Source organism: Hyla sarda, chromosome 4 (assembly GCF_029499605.1).
Source record: "Hyla sarda isolate aHylSar1 chromosome 4, aHylSar1.hap1, whole genome shotgun sequence".
Lineage (NCBI taxonomy): Eukaryota > Metazoa > Chordata > Amphibia > Anura > Hylidae > Hyla > Hyla sarda.
In genome coordinates this window covers 211,460,576-211,479,731 of record NC_079192.1, presented here as the reverse complement: position 1 = coordinate 211,479,731, position 19,156 = coordinate 211,460,576, and the positions used below count along the sequence as shown (strand labels likewise).

Here is a 19,156-nt window from a genome sequence, read left to right as displayed (position 1 = left end):
AATTTATTAATAAAATGAATTAGAATTGAGCAACTTTTTTTGTTTAGCTCTGTCTAGGAGCTCTGAAGGCCAGTATAGCCTAGGAATAAATTTAAGTAATTCAAAGGTGATTTTAAGGCTAAGTTAATGTCAAAGTTATATTGGCATTCAGTAAACCATGGTAGCTTTAATTAAGCACAGAAAATGAATGTAACTTGGCCTTAGATGGCTATTTCATGTTCACTCTCAAAGCTATCAATGTGTATTTATGTTAAACCCAGGTAGAAAGACTATATTTTAGATTAAACACAAAAAATACACATAACTTGACCTTAGATGGCAATTCTGCATCCACTCTCAATGATTTTAAGTGCGTATTTATGTTATATCCAGGTAAAAATACTATATGTTTGATTAAACCCAGAAAACCTTTGTAAGTTGGCCTTAGATGGCTATTCCGCTTTCAATTTCAACACTTCTAAATGCATATTTGGGTTAAAACCTATGCTGGGCTACCCTGACATCATCTCAGCGTTCCTAGTACTTCTTTAATTTAGGTTCCATAACACCATGTGTTTCTCCTCTGCTGGCCTTACCACTGCAGCCAGGCTCACATGAGCCTGGAAAATTCAGAGGCTAGGTGAGCAGCCGTCACCCCAAATTTCTTAGCGAAACAGGGTTTGCTGGGTTTGGCTTGCTTATCTCTACTATTAATACAAATATATCTGTGTGATTGTACATATTAGATATGGTTCATGTACATGACAGTATTACAACCTTCTGTTTTAGTTGATAGGTTACATCAGTATTTGTAAGCCGAACAGGTGGGAAATCTACACAGAACTATATTATATATTGCCTGTACCACTGGTTGCTCTGAACAACTCAGTAAATTTTCCTCTAGATAGGTCTTGATAAATCTCCTCCTATGTCTTTTTGGACTCCACATGCCTCTGTGCTCTGCTGTGTGCATGGAGTTACACACACTTATACACCATTAACACTAACCAGAAAACTACAGATGTATGCATGAGATCTCCAAAATAGTCTTGTCGTTGACTGAACATCCATTTAACATAATTAATTGTTAAAGTAAAAATAAAGCCTGACATAATGTCCTTAAGGTTTCCAGTAAGAGCGAACCACTATAAAAAGGTCTGGCCAATGAACTGTCGGTCAGTCAGGCAGAGAGAGATATAACAAATAATTTCATTATGTAGCTGTTTTCTGCGCTGTATCCTGTCGGATACACCAGAGATGCTGAGAAACATTACTGTAATTCTAGGAAGGTTTGAAAACTTGACATACATTTGCTGTATGACAGTAACTAGTAGTGAAGGAACAGCTTCTAAATGTTGCTGAACGCTCGGATTTCCTGCAAATGTTTACACTACAATAGAAGCAAGCAAATGATAAGGGGCACTGTTTTACTGTATGCTTCGTCAGAAATACGGGAAATAGATCATAAGACAGAGAGGCATATAATGGAATCAGCTTTTTACTTTTATGAACTATACTTGCTATAGCAGTTTACCATTAACCTTATATTACTGAATACAATATTAACATGTAATCCCCAGAGAAATATAAAAGTAGGGTTAAAAATATATATCATTATATTTGTATAAAATATCTAATTGAAATTATGCATACAAAAAAAGGATATATATATATATATATATATATATATATATATATATATATATATATATATAAAAGAATGATATGCATGTATATAAATAAGACCAATATAAAACCAAAAGAGTCCTGGATAAAGCCTCTCTTGTCGAAACCCGTTGGATGTTTAGTGTGGGTCTGGGGTGAGTCCTGGGTCTTTTTTCTCCTATTGCTGCTATCTATTTCACTTATGTTTATGTTCACACTTGCATATTAATTGGAGGTTAAATCACCTGTTTTTTGTGCACTTTATTGGTAGTGTGTTATTATAGCATATTTGTTTCTGCACAGATCACTTTTTTATCTACTTTGCACTTTCAGGCACTTTTCTTTTTTCTATTTTTCATTTATCTTTAGTGTTTTTATGCGGTTTGGGCTCGTTGGTAATTTTCCAAAATCCCAACATGTTGAGACTATGGTGCTTTATTGAACAAAATCTTGTAGTTTCTCTCCTATAGAAGTCTATGGGAGAAAAGCAAACACCATAAAAAACACCATGTGAGTTTAGCACTGGCGTCCAAACAGATGTAAACTATTTGAACAAGAAATGTTCCATTATGTGTGGCACAATGCACATACACTTCTCAGTAGTAATATTATGCTAGTTTGTGAATGCTTAGTTAATTTAGGATCTGGGCAATATGTTTTTATTTAAACTCTACATGGTGCATTAAACTAGAGACAACCTCTTCTCTGAAAACTGCTAATCTGCCTATGCTCTTGTAGGAGTGTACCCATCTTCTGGAACATTCAGTCAGCCAGACAAATGTAGCATTAGAGACTATTGGGGTATTGGTCTCAAGCTGGGGGGACCCCTATTTTGACATTCATGTACCCAAATAGGGAAAATGGCCAAATCCCCTTTAAGGTCAAAAGCTTTATATGTTAGCCCACATGTAAAAATTGTATGTATGTTTATTACTTGTAATTTTTGTAATTGCAGTTCCCATCTGTAAGATCATTGGGAAATAATGGGCCTCATTTACTAAGAGTTTCGGGTTTTTACTAGTGGGAAAAGTTGTTTCAGACTTGCAGGATTCCTCTCTATTTACTCAGCAAGGTAAGAGAGAGAGACAGCCTGGCACTGCTTCTGCATACACCTGTGGAATGTTGCGTGTGATGAACACTTGCCTGCAGTGTGGTATTATGGCAGCGAGAGGTGGTGCAAACTTATAAGTACAAGAGCTTCAAGTCCATGTAATCCAACAAGTAGAAAAAGACAATAAGTGCACTCACCGCAATAGCTGCTTTATCCATGAAGTTTATTCAAGGTCCACATCAAAGGTTTACAGTGCAGGGAGACGACATAGGAAGGAGGTGAGCGTGGGCTACGGACCCGTATCGCGCTACAATCGCTTCGTGAGGCCGCTGACGTCCCAGGTAAGGGGGTGTGTTTTAAAATAATAACACCGGAAGGGTTTCCTTGGGAACAGGTATACAACTAGACAGGTGTGACACAAACACATGGAGGATCGCCTGATACAATCCGCTTTGGAGCCATAGAAAAAATAGACAAGTCGATAAAGTTTGGAGATAGGGATCACCAACTATTGAGAAAAGAGACATTTTGGATAGTGCTCCTGAATGCGACCGGCCAACTAGGTCTGAACGACCGCAATGAAATGGGTGCGTTATTGCACTAACGGTATTGGTTGCACTTTCCATAAACGAATCCTCTTGACCTGTTATACCTGCCTCTACCACTGAGGGTGTAAATTGTGTATTAGTTTGCTAGATGCAAAAACGTAAGATTGTTTTTATGATGTTTGAATCACACCTGTCTAGTTGTATACCTGTTCCCAAGGAAACTCTTCTGGTGGGATACTTTTAAAACACACCCCCTTACCTGGGACGTCAGCGGCCTCACGAAGCGCTTGTAGCGCGAGACAGGTCCGTAGCCCATGCTCACCTCCTTCCTATGTCGTCTCCCTGCACTGTAAACCTTTGATGTGGACCTTGAATAAACTTCATGGATAAAGCAGCTATTGCGGTGAGTGCACTTATTGTCTTTTTCTACTTGTTGGATTACATGGACTTGAACCTCTCTATTTACTATTGAGAAAAGTCGGGAACATTTTCTGACCAGCTTTTTCTAGGTCGATATTTCCAGCCATTTACCCACAGGATTTTCTGTGAATACAATAGTAAATCGGTCGGGTTGTGAAACCACGCCCCTTTTCGGGTCGATCACGCCCTTTGCGACAGACCACGCCACCTTTTCGGCTTTTCACAGTGCAATGTTGGGTTTGTTGTATTTTTCAGGCGCACACTGTCGCAAACTGGCACAGACGTGTCTCAGACACTCTGCGCCAAAATAACCAGACAAAAACTGGTCGGTTTCAGCTTAGTAAATGAGGCCCAATCTCTGCATTCTGCATTTTTTGATTTTTTTCTAACAAGCTTTTAGTTCTATGTTTTTCTAGTTTATCTCAAGCAATTGTATAGTTTTTATGATCTTCTTGATTTTATGTAATTAAAGTAGAAATTAAACATGTACACTTTGGCTGGCAAAAGCTAACAAGATTTCAGAGACCTAAAACTGAATTGCAAATTAGATATTCAAAAGATAAACTTAAAAAAAAATACAAGATTTATGCATGCTGACCAGACTTAAGCTATAATACATGGTCAATAGACTTATTCAGAGCTATGTGCAATATGTCAAGAGTCCAGAGGTCTGGGATTAGTCTGTTGTGACAAAGACGCGTGAAGGATGTCAAGGATGACAGTAACTCATAGTGGTCCATAAACAAAAGTGTAGGATTTAGTGCTTGTCCTAATGTTCTGAAGATTTTAATCAGCCTTATTTCCTCCCTTTATCTTCTGTCTGAAAATAGCTTATTCGAAATGAAGATAACCGTCTCCAAACTGCCATTTAGATCATTTATCAGAGCTTTGCTATATGCAGAAGAGGTTGAAAAAGACCTGTCTACAGATGGTTGTCTCTGGTTAGCTAATACCTGAGATATGCGGGGCACTGACATACAGGGCAACCCTGCGGGTAAATGGTCCCTTTCAGACAATTGTGATAAACAACTATTTGTATAAAACATGGTTTCTACAATATGATTCAGTAGCCACATATAGTTCATGGCTCTGCATCACCTAACTTAATTTTAAACAATTCACAAGCCCAGTCTCTGAGCCCACAGGATAATATGTAGTCTACCATGGCTACTATATCCTATTTACGAGGAATTTCTTAATCATGTGATTATGTTTTTAAATTAGCCCAAGTAGTTTTTTTATTTATTTTTTTAAATACTACTTAAATGATTATCACCATCTTACACATTTATTATGCATCATAAATGCCTGATGGATATTGGTCTCACCTCACGGACCTTGAGGGGAATTCATCAATTGTTGTCTACTATTTTTACTATTTTAGTCATGTAAATTCGCCTTGGTTTTAAACTCCCTGTGCCAAATTTATCAGAAGTCACACGCCACTTGATGAATTCAGCGCACAGGAACAATACATAAAAGTTACCTCAGAGTCCTCCTACATTTCCTGCCTGTTCTGTCCGCTGTACTAGGCAGGGTGAGTAAGAGCTTCCCAATGTTCTGCCTTTAATATTGTTCTTTTTTCCACTTTGTAAACCCTTTAATGCTTCTGGATGCTTTTAACACCCTCCACAAGTCACAAGCCCCTCTCCAAATGTCGTACAGCGGCTGATGTCCGTGATTAACCCTTTAGACACCGCGCTCATATTTGAATGCAGCGTCTAAAAGTGCTCTTACTATGTCTCCCCCTCCCTCCTATATGCTAACAACCAGCTCCAGACCTTTTTTTTTTTTATATGTTTTGTAATGCAGGGCATCGGCTTTCAGCATTAACGTGCATTAACATGCATCATGCATTAACCCTTCTGACCCCGCTGTGAGATGTGATTAATTAATTTGACAAGTGGGCAACACTGGAAATGAAGTACACAGGCAAGCGTGGGGCAGTGTAAATAGGCAGACTCACTTTATTGACGCCTTCATGATCGGAATCTGCATCCTGCAACTACGATAGAGGGGGGGGGGGATGTCATTGGAAGAATGATAAAAAGAATGGATTAACAATTTCCCCACATAGCCCTTGCTTCTATGCCCTTGGCACCCGTTTAGAGTACTTAACAGTGCTGAAGTTACATGACGTGAGTTTCTGTGTAAATCAGGCGCAGCAACTTTTTATCGACTTTCAGAAAAAAGTCACAGATCATGAATCCATCACCACTGCATAAAAGTAGTCTAAACCACTGCAAACAGTAGCTCGCTTTCAAATATGCTCTATAGCAAAAGTCGCATAAAAGTCACAAGGGAAGTGACTGAGACTTTTTGTGCGACAATATTAGATGAAAAAACAAAAACAAAAAAACAATCTAAACAGCTTGATGAATTCCCCTCCTTGTTCCTATATCTAGCACAGAGCCACCAGCTGCCACAGGTGACCAATATTAAAAAAAAAATATTCAGCAAGCCATTCTACACATTTTTTTTTATGATTCCTATAATGTTTATGCATTTATAGACTTTTTCATATGATGCAGGTGCTCAACTCCATAAAACTGGTTCTGTGATCATGTGATACAGGCATACTTTTCTCTTCACTTTTCATAATAACATGGTATAGGTGTTTCTGGTTTTACTCGATGACTACATAGTGTACAATGTAGTGTAACAAACCATTGCACTTTTGTATATATATATATATATATATATATATATATATATATATATACACTGTTTACTATATATACTGCACAAGTTTTTATTCATTTAGGTAACAAACTATCATAGAGCTTTCTATACATTTCATATGTGCACTAGCGTTAATCTATATTGTCGACTATGTATAATTCCAGAACTCATTTTGTTATTACCAAAGCATCCAAGTAAACATTCGTCCACTGTACTTGTTTTGCTTTTTCTCTAGCCAAAACCATTGGTCTTCCAAGGACATCTAAATATTCCTGTCAAAAAGAGAAATGATTTCAATGACAGAGTTTTGGTTTAGCTTAAACAAATATATTAGTTCTTCTGTAACATCAAACATAGGCATTATTTTTTCAATATTGCATGTAATATTTACTTTGCATCATCACGCATTAAAACTTAACATATCTCTAACCGCTTAGCTCCTATAATGAATAAGCACTGCACATCATCAAAGTTGCGTGTAGACAATAAGTAGGAAATACTGGGAAAATAAAGTAGATGTATAAATGCATCATTGTGTAAGAATGGACTATAATACTGACACATTAGTGCAAGTCCAGTGATGCAATATATTTACAAAGTGATTTCAAGTTTCATGACCATTATATCTGTACCTGTAAAATTATATTTAAACAGTGAACATATGTTCTGATTCCATCTGGTTGATTCTAATGTGTCTATCTAAATTGCTTCTGATCAAATACAACCTAGTCCTCTGTGCATGATCAGTATGTGACCTCTTACTGCCTAACAGCTAATCCCTATTTCTTTGGTTTAAATTTGGCTAATACAGGTCAGGATATCGCATCTCAACTGAATTTATGTGTTGTTCGAAATAACTGTATAGAAATTAAAATGTATACATTAAATATATCTGGGTCATATGTTTTGCACCTAGCCTCACACAGTCCTTTACTATCAAAAAGAAAAAGGTTTACTGTTTTGCTTTCTGCCTTAGTTTCTGGCATAAAAAATCAGGATTTTTTTACGATCTCTCCTGCAGCCCCCTAGTCATCTTTAGCACAGAGCTGAAGTTTGCTCCGTGCCTGATGACTCCCGATACAGGGCCGATGGTACATGATTACACGCCCCCACCCCTCTTGTGCCGTCAAGCCCTGCCCCCTTAATGCAAGTCTATGGGAGGGGGTGTGGCCGACGTTAAACCCCCACCCATAGACTTACATTCAGGGGGAGGGGCCGTGACGCCATGAACCGCCGGCCTCTGTATCGTGAGTCATCAGGCACGGAGCAAGCTTCGGTTCCATGCTGCAGATGACTAGGGGGTTGCAGGAGACATCGCAGGGGTCCCCAACGGTGGGACCCCAGCAATCAGACATTTTATCCCCTATCCTTGGATAGGGGATAAGATGTCTGAGGGTGGAGTACCCCATTAAGTAATTTATGCCAGCCCCTAGCTGATGTAGATATCTAAGGACAGTGCATTGACAGCGCAAGAGACATTCTAAATTTAGTAAGAGGTTTGCCTCTTAATAAATTTGGAGTGTTTCACGCCAGTGGATTTTTCATGCAAGAAGCCAGTCTTAAAGAATTCTCCTTAAGTGTTTTATCAGTAAATATCTCGTGAGTAGTTCTATTAAAATGCTGAATAAACTTATGAAGTTTCCTAGTGTCAAAGTGTTTATGTTACTGCAGCTGCTCACGATTAATGTACCAAGCAGAACTTTAGGTCAGGCTGGGCAGCTGTGTTTAAAATCTATGAAAACATTATTTACACTCTAGTAGGCTCTTATATTGGACACACATGTGCACCTATCATGACATGTTACAAACACGGACTCCGTCCTGCAAATTAGAAGCACCAATAATCCTTGACTACTTAGTGTATTTCTGAATGTTGGTACAACTCAATATATGCTTTATGGGCAGTTATTTAACAGATTTAAATGAATAGACATACACATTTTATTTGGTGATGTTATTTTCCTTTAAAGCCTATTTATATACAATAAATATTTTATCTTAATCTCCTTAGTCTCCTTACTTCTACTCCTTCTACAAAAGAAACACAGTTTCTACAGTATACATAAGCACCCATTCTACAGTATATAAAAAAAATACAGCTCTGCTTACCTCCAGCACTCACACAGTTCCTCTGGTCACCTGCTCTGGTCCCCGGCTGCGATCCTCTTCCTAAGAGAAAGTGTGATGCTTGAGCCAAGAGTGATTTCAGGGCCCAGTATGTCATGCTGATACTCAACCAATCACTGGCTGCAAAGACGTTCCACCTTGGCCAATGATTGACAGTATGACACTTTGGATGTCACTTTGGGACCAAGTGTCACTATTTCTCTCAGGAAGAGGACCGAAGCAGGTGATCAGAGAGACTCAAGAGCACTGGAAGTAAGTAGAGGCTTATTTTTTTTTATACTGTTGAATGGGCATTATTCTTAAAAAAAAATAAATAAAAAAATACAACATATCCATCAAGTTCAACCAAGAAATATGCAAGGAAGTGGATAACGGGATGGGGTAAGAGTAGACTTTAAAAATGTGTTTTCCCTATCGATCCAAAGGAAGGTAAAACAACATAAAGTGAGAGCCTATCTGCACTAAATGGGAAAAAAATCCATCCTTATTCCAAGTAATGATCAGACTGTATCTACATGTAAATTAATTCACACATTAACATTAATGTTTTTTTTGTCCTAAGAAAACATCTAAGCTGTCAACCATTAATTCAGTGACCAGCTCGTAGTTATGACAGTCCACATATTCCACAAACAGTTTTTATGGTAGAAAAAAAGGCTTGTCAACTCTGAAGTCTGAACCTTTATTGCTACAGAGGAAGGGAGTGTCCCCTTGTCTTTTGGTGTTTTTAATGGCTGTCATAATAATATTTATGGTGATACCAATATAAAGTAAGATAAGGAAAAAATTAAATACTAACCTGTGTGTTAATTCGAATTGCTCCAATAGATGGGATTTCATAGTAGTAACCTGAAATATGCAAGTGGTACAATGAAACAGAACTGCATACAATATCTATCTATCTATCTATCTATCTCCACAGGAGAGCTGCGCCTTTAACCCCTTAAGGACTGAGGGGTTTTCGGTTTTTGCACTTTCGTTTTTTCCTCCTCACCTTTTAAAAATCATAACCCATTCAATTTTGCACCTAAAAATCCATATGATGGCTTATTTTTTGCGCAACCAATTCTACTTTGCATTGATATCAGTCATTTTACCCAAAAATCTACAGCGAAATGGAAAAAAATCATTGTGCGACGAAACTGAAGAAAAAATGCCATTTTGTAACTTTTGGGGCTTCCGTTTCTATGCAGTACATTTTTCAGTAAAAATGATACCTGATCTTTATTCTGTAACTCCATACGATTAAAATGATACCCTACTTATATCGGTTTGATTTTGTCGTACTTCTGGAAAAAATCATAACTAAATGCATGGAAATTTATGTTTAAAATTGTCATCTTCTGACCCCTATAACTTTTTTATTTTTCTACGTATGGGGCGGTATGAGGGCTAATTTTTTGCGCCGTGATCTGACATTTTTCTCAGGAACAAGTTTTGTATTGATCGGACTTTTGATCGCTTTTTGTTCATTTTTTCATGATATAAAAAGCGACCAAAAATACGTTATTTTGGACTTTGGAATTTTTTTGCGTGTACGCCATTGACCGTGCGGTTTAATTAATTATATATTTTTATAGTTCAGACATTTATGCACGCGGCGATACCACATATGTTTATTTTTATTTACAGTTTTATTTTTTTATGGGAAAAGGGGGGGTGATTTGAACTTTTATTAGGGAAGGGGTTAAATGACCTTTGTTAACTTTTTTTTTCACATTTTTTTTTGCAGTGTTATAGCTCCCATAGGGGGCTATAGCACTGCACACACTGATCTCCTATGCTGATCCTTGCAGAGCCATAGCTCTGCACGGATCAGCGAGATAGGGGCTCGATTGCTCAAGCCTGTAGTTCAGACTTGGAGCAATCAAATCCCGATCGGACGCCGCGGACAAAGGTAAGGAGACCTCCGCCTGCGTCCGAGCTGATCAGAACATCGCGATTTTATCGCGATGTCCCGATCAGCCCGACTGAGCTGCCGGGAAGCGTTTACTTTAGTTTTCAGACGTGGCGGTCAACTTTGATCGCCGCATCTGAAGGGTTAACAGCACGCGGCACAACGATCGGTGCTGCGCGTTGTTAGCCCAGGGTCCCGGCTGCTAATCATGATTAGCAGCCGGGACCGACCTGGTGTGATGCAGGGTCACGGCGTTTTTAACACTGGGAGTCGGCTCAGGACGTACAGGTACGTCCTAAGTCCTTAAGGGGTTAATACATTCCAGTGTTAGTGAACTGCCTGCAGACAGGACCATAATCCAAGAACCATAATTCACATACAAAAGGAAAAGCTGCAACACCCCCAGTAGTTCCAATCATAACAATAATGTATTTATCCATGTCAGTGCAATGTTTCAGCTCTCTCACAAGCTTAAAAAAGGCTTAATGATAGAGCCTTTAGAAATATTAAGCCTGTATGTCAGTGCATTACCTGGCATACATGCTAAACATATGGGAGGCATTGAGGTCTCACATGGTCATACACCTAATTTTCCTTTTTGTCTCTTTATTAAAACTATTTCAAGGCTGTTCACTCCTCTTTAAATACATAATTCAGTGGTTTTCTCTATGTTCTGATATTTGAATGGCTTCCCAAGGGACCAGCCCCCCCCCCCCCCCCCCAAACAGCTTGCTGCTTGAATGCACAGGCCCCACTGTCAATGTAAAGGTGAATTAAGGTAAATGAAGAAAAGATACATATTTTGATTAATTAAAACCTAGACCAATAACACCACTATACAAGGGACAAATAATACTGCCAGATCAAGATCACATATTATCACCATAAAGTGTCTACCACTATACCATACCAACATACCAAAATATAATTACTGAATAAAAACCATTATACTAAGACTATTAGACTATAAGCAGGCAAAGACCATAAAGTGGCAGATGCCAGTTCTATGTTGGCCTGCATACTATATAAGTATGCATGCCACTGACATTTCACTTCCTCTCTAGGCCTTGTCATGGTTGTACCCTTAACAACCCCGATTGTTTCACCACTAAATATACTGTCAAAGTGGACTCACAGCATTATTGTCAAAGGCTCAAAAGTCCCCTCTATGCATACGAAAGAAGCTTCACCCTAAACATAGGCAAACATTTTCAATTTACCTACTAAATCAAACCTGTAAAGGTAGCTGTTGAACCTTGGTCCTGGTACACAAGGAGTCCCAAAGTCCTTCTCCCCTATTACACCATTATTATAATTAGTATGCAATAGGTGGGAGGCTCTGCTACTTTTTTGTGTTGATTTTTGTTTGTTTTTTTAAGAAGTTTGGGTGCCATTTAGTTGGGGGTTTTAGGTACCTACTTAGACCTTGTTTATATTGCAGCCATTACATTTAAATGGGCACTGTCAGCTATAAAAAATTTTGATAGGTTGTAAAGCATGCAAAAACCAATATTTTTAGTATTTCAGAGTGAAAAGGCCAGTCAAAGAACTGCCCCGCTCCTGGATTACATTCCAGTCCTGCTGTGTACACTGCTGTTTAACTACGTCATGGACCCACTTCATGATTGTGAAGGAGGGGAAAATCGGAAGCTGAGATTGCGCTGTTGCAGAAAGGTTCAAGGATACTGGTAGAAGTCTTAAATTATTTTATTCTATTCACACTTCATGATTGACAGCAAGCTGTTCTGCCCTCAGCTTCATCACTGCCTGTGTTTACTTGTCTGCCTGAAGAGGAGGGGGAGGGGCAGGAACACACTGCAGCTGGGCCCTCACTGAGAGAAGAGAAGGTGGAGAGGGGCAGAAACACACTGCAGCCAGTGAATAGAGGATTTATTTGTTTAAAAAGTAAGTGTCCCTGCATGTATGTGTGTGTGGATATATATGTATGTGTGTATATCAGTGAATGTGTGTGCGTGTGTGTGTGTGTGTGTGATACAGAGAGACTACAATCATATGCCTCCAGCTGTTGCAAAACTACAACTCAAATGAATGTGTGGGCATGCTGGGAGCTGTAGATTTTCAAAAGCTGTAGGCACACAGCTTGTGTGTGTGTGTGTGTTTATGAATAGCATAAAACCAGAAAGGAAAGGGTTACTGCTCCCAGAGCAGAGAGAGGGAGAGGGAATGGTTATCACAGAAAGGGACCCGCCCCCTGCCTGTAAATGAAAATTACTTTCACTTTGCAATCACTCCAAGTAAATAAATTGAATTCTAAGAGAAATATTGGGTATAGGCACATAAAGATTATGTGTACATGATCAGGATGAAATACTGAGCAACATTTAACAGTTTTTTTTTTTGTTTTGTTTTTTTGTTTTGTTTTTGGTGAACTGACAGGTACGCTTTAAGTGTAACTGTAAGCAATGTTAATCCCTTTGCACCACACCCCACATATTCAGGGCACTAGAAGTTTACTCTTAAGGACCAGTTACATTAATGGACGGCATAGGATTCACACAGGCACAGTCTATACCACTTTGACAGTTTTGACAGCTATCCATTGTAATAAGTAAAGACTGTAGTCCTACAGGGTAACCCAATAAATCTATAGACCATTGTAATGAAATTGTACTAAAGTTACAGATTACTTAGTTTATAGTGATTAGTTCTCCACATTCCAATAACCACTATTTGGCTAAGGTAAAGTGAGATATATTTATGTTATTCTATAATATGTTCCCACTGGTATTGAATTCATACCACAGCAAAAAAGTCTAAATAATTTAAACTTAAACCACATTAAACATGTTACATTTTAACAACAAAAAACAAATAATTACTTAAAATTGAATAAAATCGTTAAACATAACATGGTCTTATTTATAATATTTGAGACTAAGCAATATTAATTTACCAGCTAACAGCATTATAACTTATGTCACAATCGACTTGTTATTTATAATGGATGGTATATTTATCAATAGTATATAGTTCATATTACCTACAGCCTGGAAAATATATGTCATTTGAGCATACAGTATGTCCCACAAACAGAAGACAATGTATGGGTAGGATGTCCCACAAACAGAAGACAATGTATGGGTATAGAATACAATTCAAATGAAATAATAATCAAACTATAGACTGCTGACACTAAATATTTTTATACTGTCAATCTATTATTACATTAAGCGATATCCTTTTTTTTTACTCAATTCTTTATTTAGCAATATACGTGAATGAATAGCAATCGACCAAACACAACTCAGTATTCATTTCTTATATTAAGCTGTAAGTTGTGATTGTGCTCAAATTACAACAGCACACATGAGCATGTTAGAGAACGAGGGAATAATGAAAGTATATATATATTCCCATTCCCTTCTGTCCCTTTGGAACCCTTTCCTGTCTCTTCTTCCTCCTCCTTTCTGTCCTCATCTCCTCTTCTTCCCATATGTTGCTTACACCAACCACATTGTTGTTGATTGTACCTACCCTGATCACATAGAAGCTTGGACCATGTACCTTGAGTTGACTAGTTGATGTTTGAATTGTCATGTCTTTAACTATTCACTTTAATGTATTCAACATCCTGTCTTGTTACTGAATACCTGACTTTATATAGTGATGGTACGCATCATATGTGTGTACCCTATCGACAACCGCGTTTCCTACGATGCCTGTTTATTGATGGTGTTTTTGTAATTTACTTGAACTTTGTACTTTTAATAAAACGTTAATGTAAAAAAAAGAAAAAGAAAGTGTATATATATATATATATATATACTTGAGAAAGACTGCAATTGGGCAGTTGAAACGTTGTTCCTTGATGTTGGGTCAATAAACCTTTTTCACCTTTATCTACTGGAGTGCTGCGGTCTTCGTTTGTGGTGTGGATATCTATAGGACCCCTGACCCGGGACCTTCCTACTGCTTGCACCCGCTGTCTTTAACCTAGGTTGTGCTGCTCTTCCTACTTCCCTATATATATTACAGTACAGGATGCCAATTCAGGTCAGCATGATGTAGTGACATCATTGTGCCTGCCCATGTGAGCCACTGACTGCACAGGCTTGGAGATACCTATAGATGTAGTAAGCACCAGCGTTACATTATGTTAGATCATGTTAGCTCTCACTGCAGGGCACGTCCGATGCAGACCCTTTTGTGCGTAAGCAGTGAGGTGTATTGCACATCTCCTGGTAAACATGTCAGCACTGATGCATACAGGACTGTATGCATCAGCTCTCACTGTAAATGCTGGCCTTAAAAATATGTGAGTGGTGATGCATACAGTATACATTCATTCTTTACTATTTTAAGCATATCAAGGATTGCTTTAAATAGAAAGAAAGAAATAAAAACTTTTTATATGTTGTACATCTTGGCAAAACATTAACCTTTCTAGAATACTTTATAAGAACATTTTAATTTCCTTTTTATAGAAATCATGGCTTATAAAATCATGGCTTTGTCCAGGCTGAAGCACAGGCATGGACAAAGTCCAGTATGCGAGGATGGGCTAGCACTCCTCTGTCTGATAGGACAGGAGAGAGCACAGAGGAGTCCTATAAGACAGGAGAGAGCACAGAGGAGTACTATAAGACAGGTGAGAGCACAGAGGAGTACTATTAGACAGGAGAGAGCACAGAGGAGTACTATCAGACAGGAGTCCTAACAGACAGAAGAGAGCACAGAGGAGTCCTATCAGACAGGAAAGAACACAGAGGAGTACTATCAGACAGGAGAGAGCCTAGAGGAGTACTATCAAACAGGAGAGAGCACAGAGGAGTTCTATTAGACAGGAGAGAGCACAGAGAATTGCTAACAGACAGGAGAGAGCACAGAGGAGTCCTATTAGACAGGAGAGAGAACAGAGGAGTACTGTCAGACAGTGGAGAGCACATAGGAGTCCTATCAGACAGGGGAGAGCACAGAGGAGTACTATTATACATGAGAGAGCACAGAGGAGTCCTATCAGACAGGAGAGAGCACAGAGGAGTACTATAAGACATGGGAGATCACAGAGGAGAACTACCAGACAGGAGAGAGCACAGAGGAGTGCTATCATACAGGAGAGAGCACAGAGGATTACTATAAGACAGGAGAGAGCACAGAGGAGTACTATCAGACAGGAGAGAGCACAGAGGAGTACTATCGGACAGCAGAAATCACAGAAGAGTGCTATCAGACAGGAGAGAGCACAGATGAGTCCTATCAGACAGGAGAGAGCACAGATGAATACTATCAGACAGGAGAGAGCACAGAGGAGTAGTATCAGACAGGAGAGAGCACAGAGGAGTCCTATCAGACAGGAGTGAGCACAGATGAGTCCTATAAGACAGGAGACAGCACAGAGGAGTCCTATCAGACAGGAGAGAGCACAAAGGAGTACTATCAGACACGAGAGAGCACAGAGGAGTGCTATCAGACAGGAGAGAGCACAGAGGAGTACTATCAGACAGGAGAGAGCACAGAGGAGTACTATCAGACAGGAGAGAGCCCAGAGGAGTGCTATCAGACAGGAGAGAGCACAGAGGAGTACTATCAGACATGAGAGAGTACAATGTAGTGCTATCAGACAGGAGAGAGCACAGAGGTGTACTATCAGACAGGAGAGAGCACACAGAAGTGCTATCATAAAGGAGAGAGCACAGAGGAGTACTATCAGACAGGAGAGAGCACAGAGGAGTAGTATCAGACAGGAGAGAGCACAGAAGAGTGTTAGCCCACCCTCACTTACTGGACTTTGTCTATGCCTGCTGTGCTTCAGCTTGGACAAAGCCATGATTTTATAAGCCACAATTTCTATAAAAAGAAAATACAATTTGCTTATGAAGTATATTAGAAAGGTTAATGTTTTGTCAAGATGTACAACATATAAAAGGTTTTTGAATCTGACAGTGCCCATTTAAGCCTGATCTTCCATATTCCTGTCTTATATTACACATACAGTTTTTACCTGAGACAGCTTTTTTTTCCCAGTTGTTTCAGCTTGGTGGTTCAATGGTCAGCAGTATTGACTTGGATTAGGCAGACGACAACATCTGCATTTTGCTCATATGCCCTCCCTATTTTTTTATGTTTTTTTATTTTTTTTATGGGTTTTCTCTGTGTCATACTGATAAGTTAATTGTCTTTAATTCTGGACATAATAATCTAAATTTGATGGTGAACCCTGTTAGGAACAGGGATTATTGTGTACAATGGCATTGCTGTGAAATATGTTAGCACTACATAAACAACAGATATAAATAAGTAAATAAATTAATCAGTTTTACTCAAATTAAATAAATAAATATGGAACCCTCCCTATGTTATATTATACTATGTGAAAAATATATATAATTAAGCAATATCTTGCACATTGTGAACTCCTTTGTTTTAGGTCAGCTCTTAAACAGTATTACATGTAGAAGACTTGTGTGCCTCTTAATGCAGATGACATATTACTGATAGCCTAAAAGCTTCTGTCTATTTATGGAGATGAAGATTAACTTGATGACAACAATATAACAATGAAGATATATGGACAACATGAACTGGAGTTACTATATTAGTTTATTCCCTGAATAAGGGGTCAAGCTTTTAGCTTCTGAGTGCAGAATGGAGTAAGTTGACAATGATAATTTGCTCTGGCTACTTTACCATTTCTTTTCCAGATGAGTTAATCCAGAGCTGTGCCAATAGACCTCCACCTTAAAGCTAAAAACTCTTCCCCAATTCTGTCTTAATGATCCTGGATATAAGTGCCTTGATCTTAGCTTTTCATCTTAAATGGTGTATATTATTTTGAACACATATCCCTTCTTTTTTTATTTTCAATTTTTTTTATCAATTGGTGTCAGAAAGTTAAACAGATTTGTAAATTACTTTTATTAAAAAATCTTAATCCTTCCAGTACTTATCAGCTTCTGTATGCTACACAGAAAGTTATTTTCTTTTTGAATTCCCACCGCCGTCTTGCCCCCTCCATTCATGTCTATGGGAGGGTGCATGACGGCGGTGGTTGTCTGTCATCCGACACAGAGTGGAGGTCGTGAATTGGATTATGGGGTGCCGCAACGGAGATCCCCCATTGGATAGGGGATAAGATGTTTAGGGCCGGCATACCCCTTTAAGGACTTGAACAGGTATCATGTATGTGACTTTATCTGTCCAGGTCATTGTACAGCTCCTGCACACATAAAAACAGAACAAAACAATACTGCATTATGAAAGAATATGACACAAATGTGTGCAGGGCTGTACAGGAGTATTTGGCTACAGGCTAAACAGCCATCCCCATCTGTTCTGGAGGAGTGGTACTCCTCCCACTTTATGGAGGGTATGACCTTGTCAATAAATATAAAAAAGATATAGCACTAATACTGTAAAGAAATAGACATTCATGGTTTAACTAATGTTCTCTAAAACTGAAATAGCAATGAGAAAGGTTTGTACTGTAAAAATGAACATTTCAAATACAATTTTGGGCCGATTTTAGAATTGAGGTAAATATAAGAGATGAGCGAAGTTACAGTGATTTGATTTGTCACAAACTTCTCTGCTCGACAGTTGCTGACCGAGAAGTTCATGATGAATCGAATCACTGTAACTTCGCTCATCTCTAGTAAATATATAAGATCTCCAAACAACACAGGTGGGAGTTACCATAGATGAATACAAAAATCTCCTAAATGTATTTCAATATCACCTACAAAAACACATATTCAAACAAGATATTTTCCATGTGTTCTACCTTTGTTTTCACAAGCCATCCACTGTATGGGTCCTTTGTCATAATTATGCTGTCCGACAGAAAAGGTAAATACACGAACCTAGAAAAAAAAGCAATGAAGACTGACGTGATCATCTAGGTAGACTAAAACTTAAAGTATGATGCCTTTGTTCCATAAACATCTTATGCAGTGGTTGTGGGGCAATTTAAAGGGGTACTCCCCTGGAAAACATTTTTTATTTTTTAAATCAACTGGTGCCAGAAAGTTAAACAGATTTGTAAATGACTTCTATTTAAAAATTCATAATCCTTCCAGTATTTATCAGCTGCTATATGCTCCATGGGAAGTTCTTTTCTTTTGAATTTCCTTTCTGTCTGACCACAGTGCTCTCTGCTGACACCTCTGTCCATTTTAGGAACTGTCCGGAGTAGGATAGGTTTGCTATGGGGATTTGCTCCTACTATGGACAGTTTCTGACATGGACAGAGGTGTCAGCAGAGAGCACTGTAGTCAGACAGAAAGGAAATTCAAAAAGAAAAGAACTTCCTGTGTAGCATATAACAGCTGATAAGTACTGGAAGGGTTAATATTTTTTTAAATAGAAGTAATTTATAAATCTGTTTAACTTTCTTGCACCAGTTGATTATTAAACATTTTTTTCCAGTGGAGTACCCTTTTAAAAGGGTTACAATAAATATGGATATGATTTATATATGTTTACAAATTTAAAAAGGGTTAAATGTCATATTTTACAAATGTATCACTGTTAGAAGAGGTTGTTTACAGTCCTGAATTCGCTAACTGCATTGTCCTTACTATCAAAACAACCACATTTATTTGAAGGTAACTGATTTTCCCCATTTAGATTAAGGGGACTGATTTTCCGATTCCGCATCAAAATCTTCCACATGTAAACCTACCCTTAAATTTTCCCAATTATATGATCGTGCAAGGGGACACAATCCACTACAAGTGCTCCAGGAAATATATTCTCATAACAGAGAATTTCCTAAGCAGGGAATCCTAGCCCTATAATGCTCATGTGCAAGCCAAGTGGACTTGTGTT

General features: G+C 38.4%; 1 protein-coding gene across 8 annotated transcripts in view; it reads right to left on the bottom strand.

Moving 5' to 3' along the window:
• CACNA2D1 (calcium voltage-gated channel auxiliary subunit alpha2delta 1) overlaps window positions 1–19,156 on the bottom strand; it is a 716,537-nt gene that overhangs the window by 115,868 nt on the left and 581,513 nt on the right. For 4 of the 8 annotated variants that reach the window (XM_056573417.1, XM_056573410.1, XM_056573409.1 and 1 more), the window contains exons 13-16: window positions 18,111–18,189; window positions 9,272–9,321; window positions 6,528–6,617; window positions 5,630–5,668 (exon numbers count right to left, since the gene is read on the bottom strand). In XM_056573417.1, the coding sequence (XP_056429392.1) occupies window positions 5,630–5,668; window positions 6,528–6,617; window positions 9,272–9,321; window positions 18,111–18,189 (258 nt within the window). The remainder of the gene's footprint in view (window positions 1–5,629; window positions 5,669–6,527; window positions 6,618–9,271; window positions 9,322–18,110; window positions 18,190–19,156) is intronic. The other 4 variants (XM_056573413.1, XM_056573412.1, XM_056573415.1 and 1 more) reach the window with 1 other exon arrangement.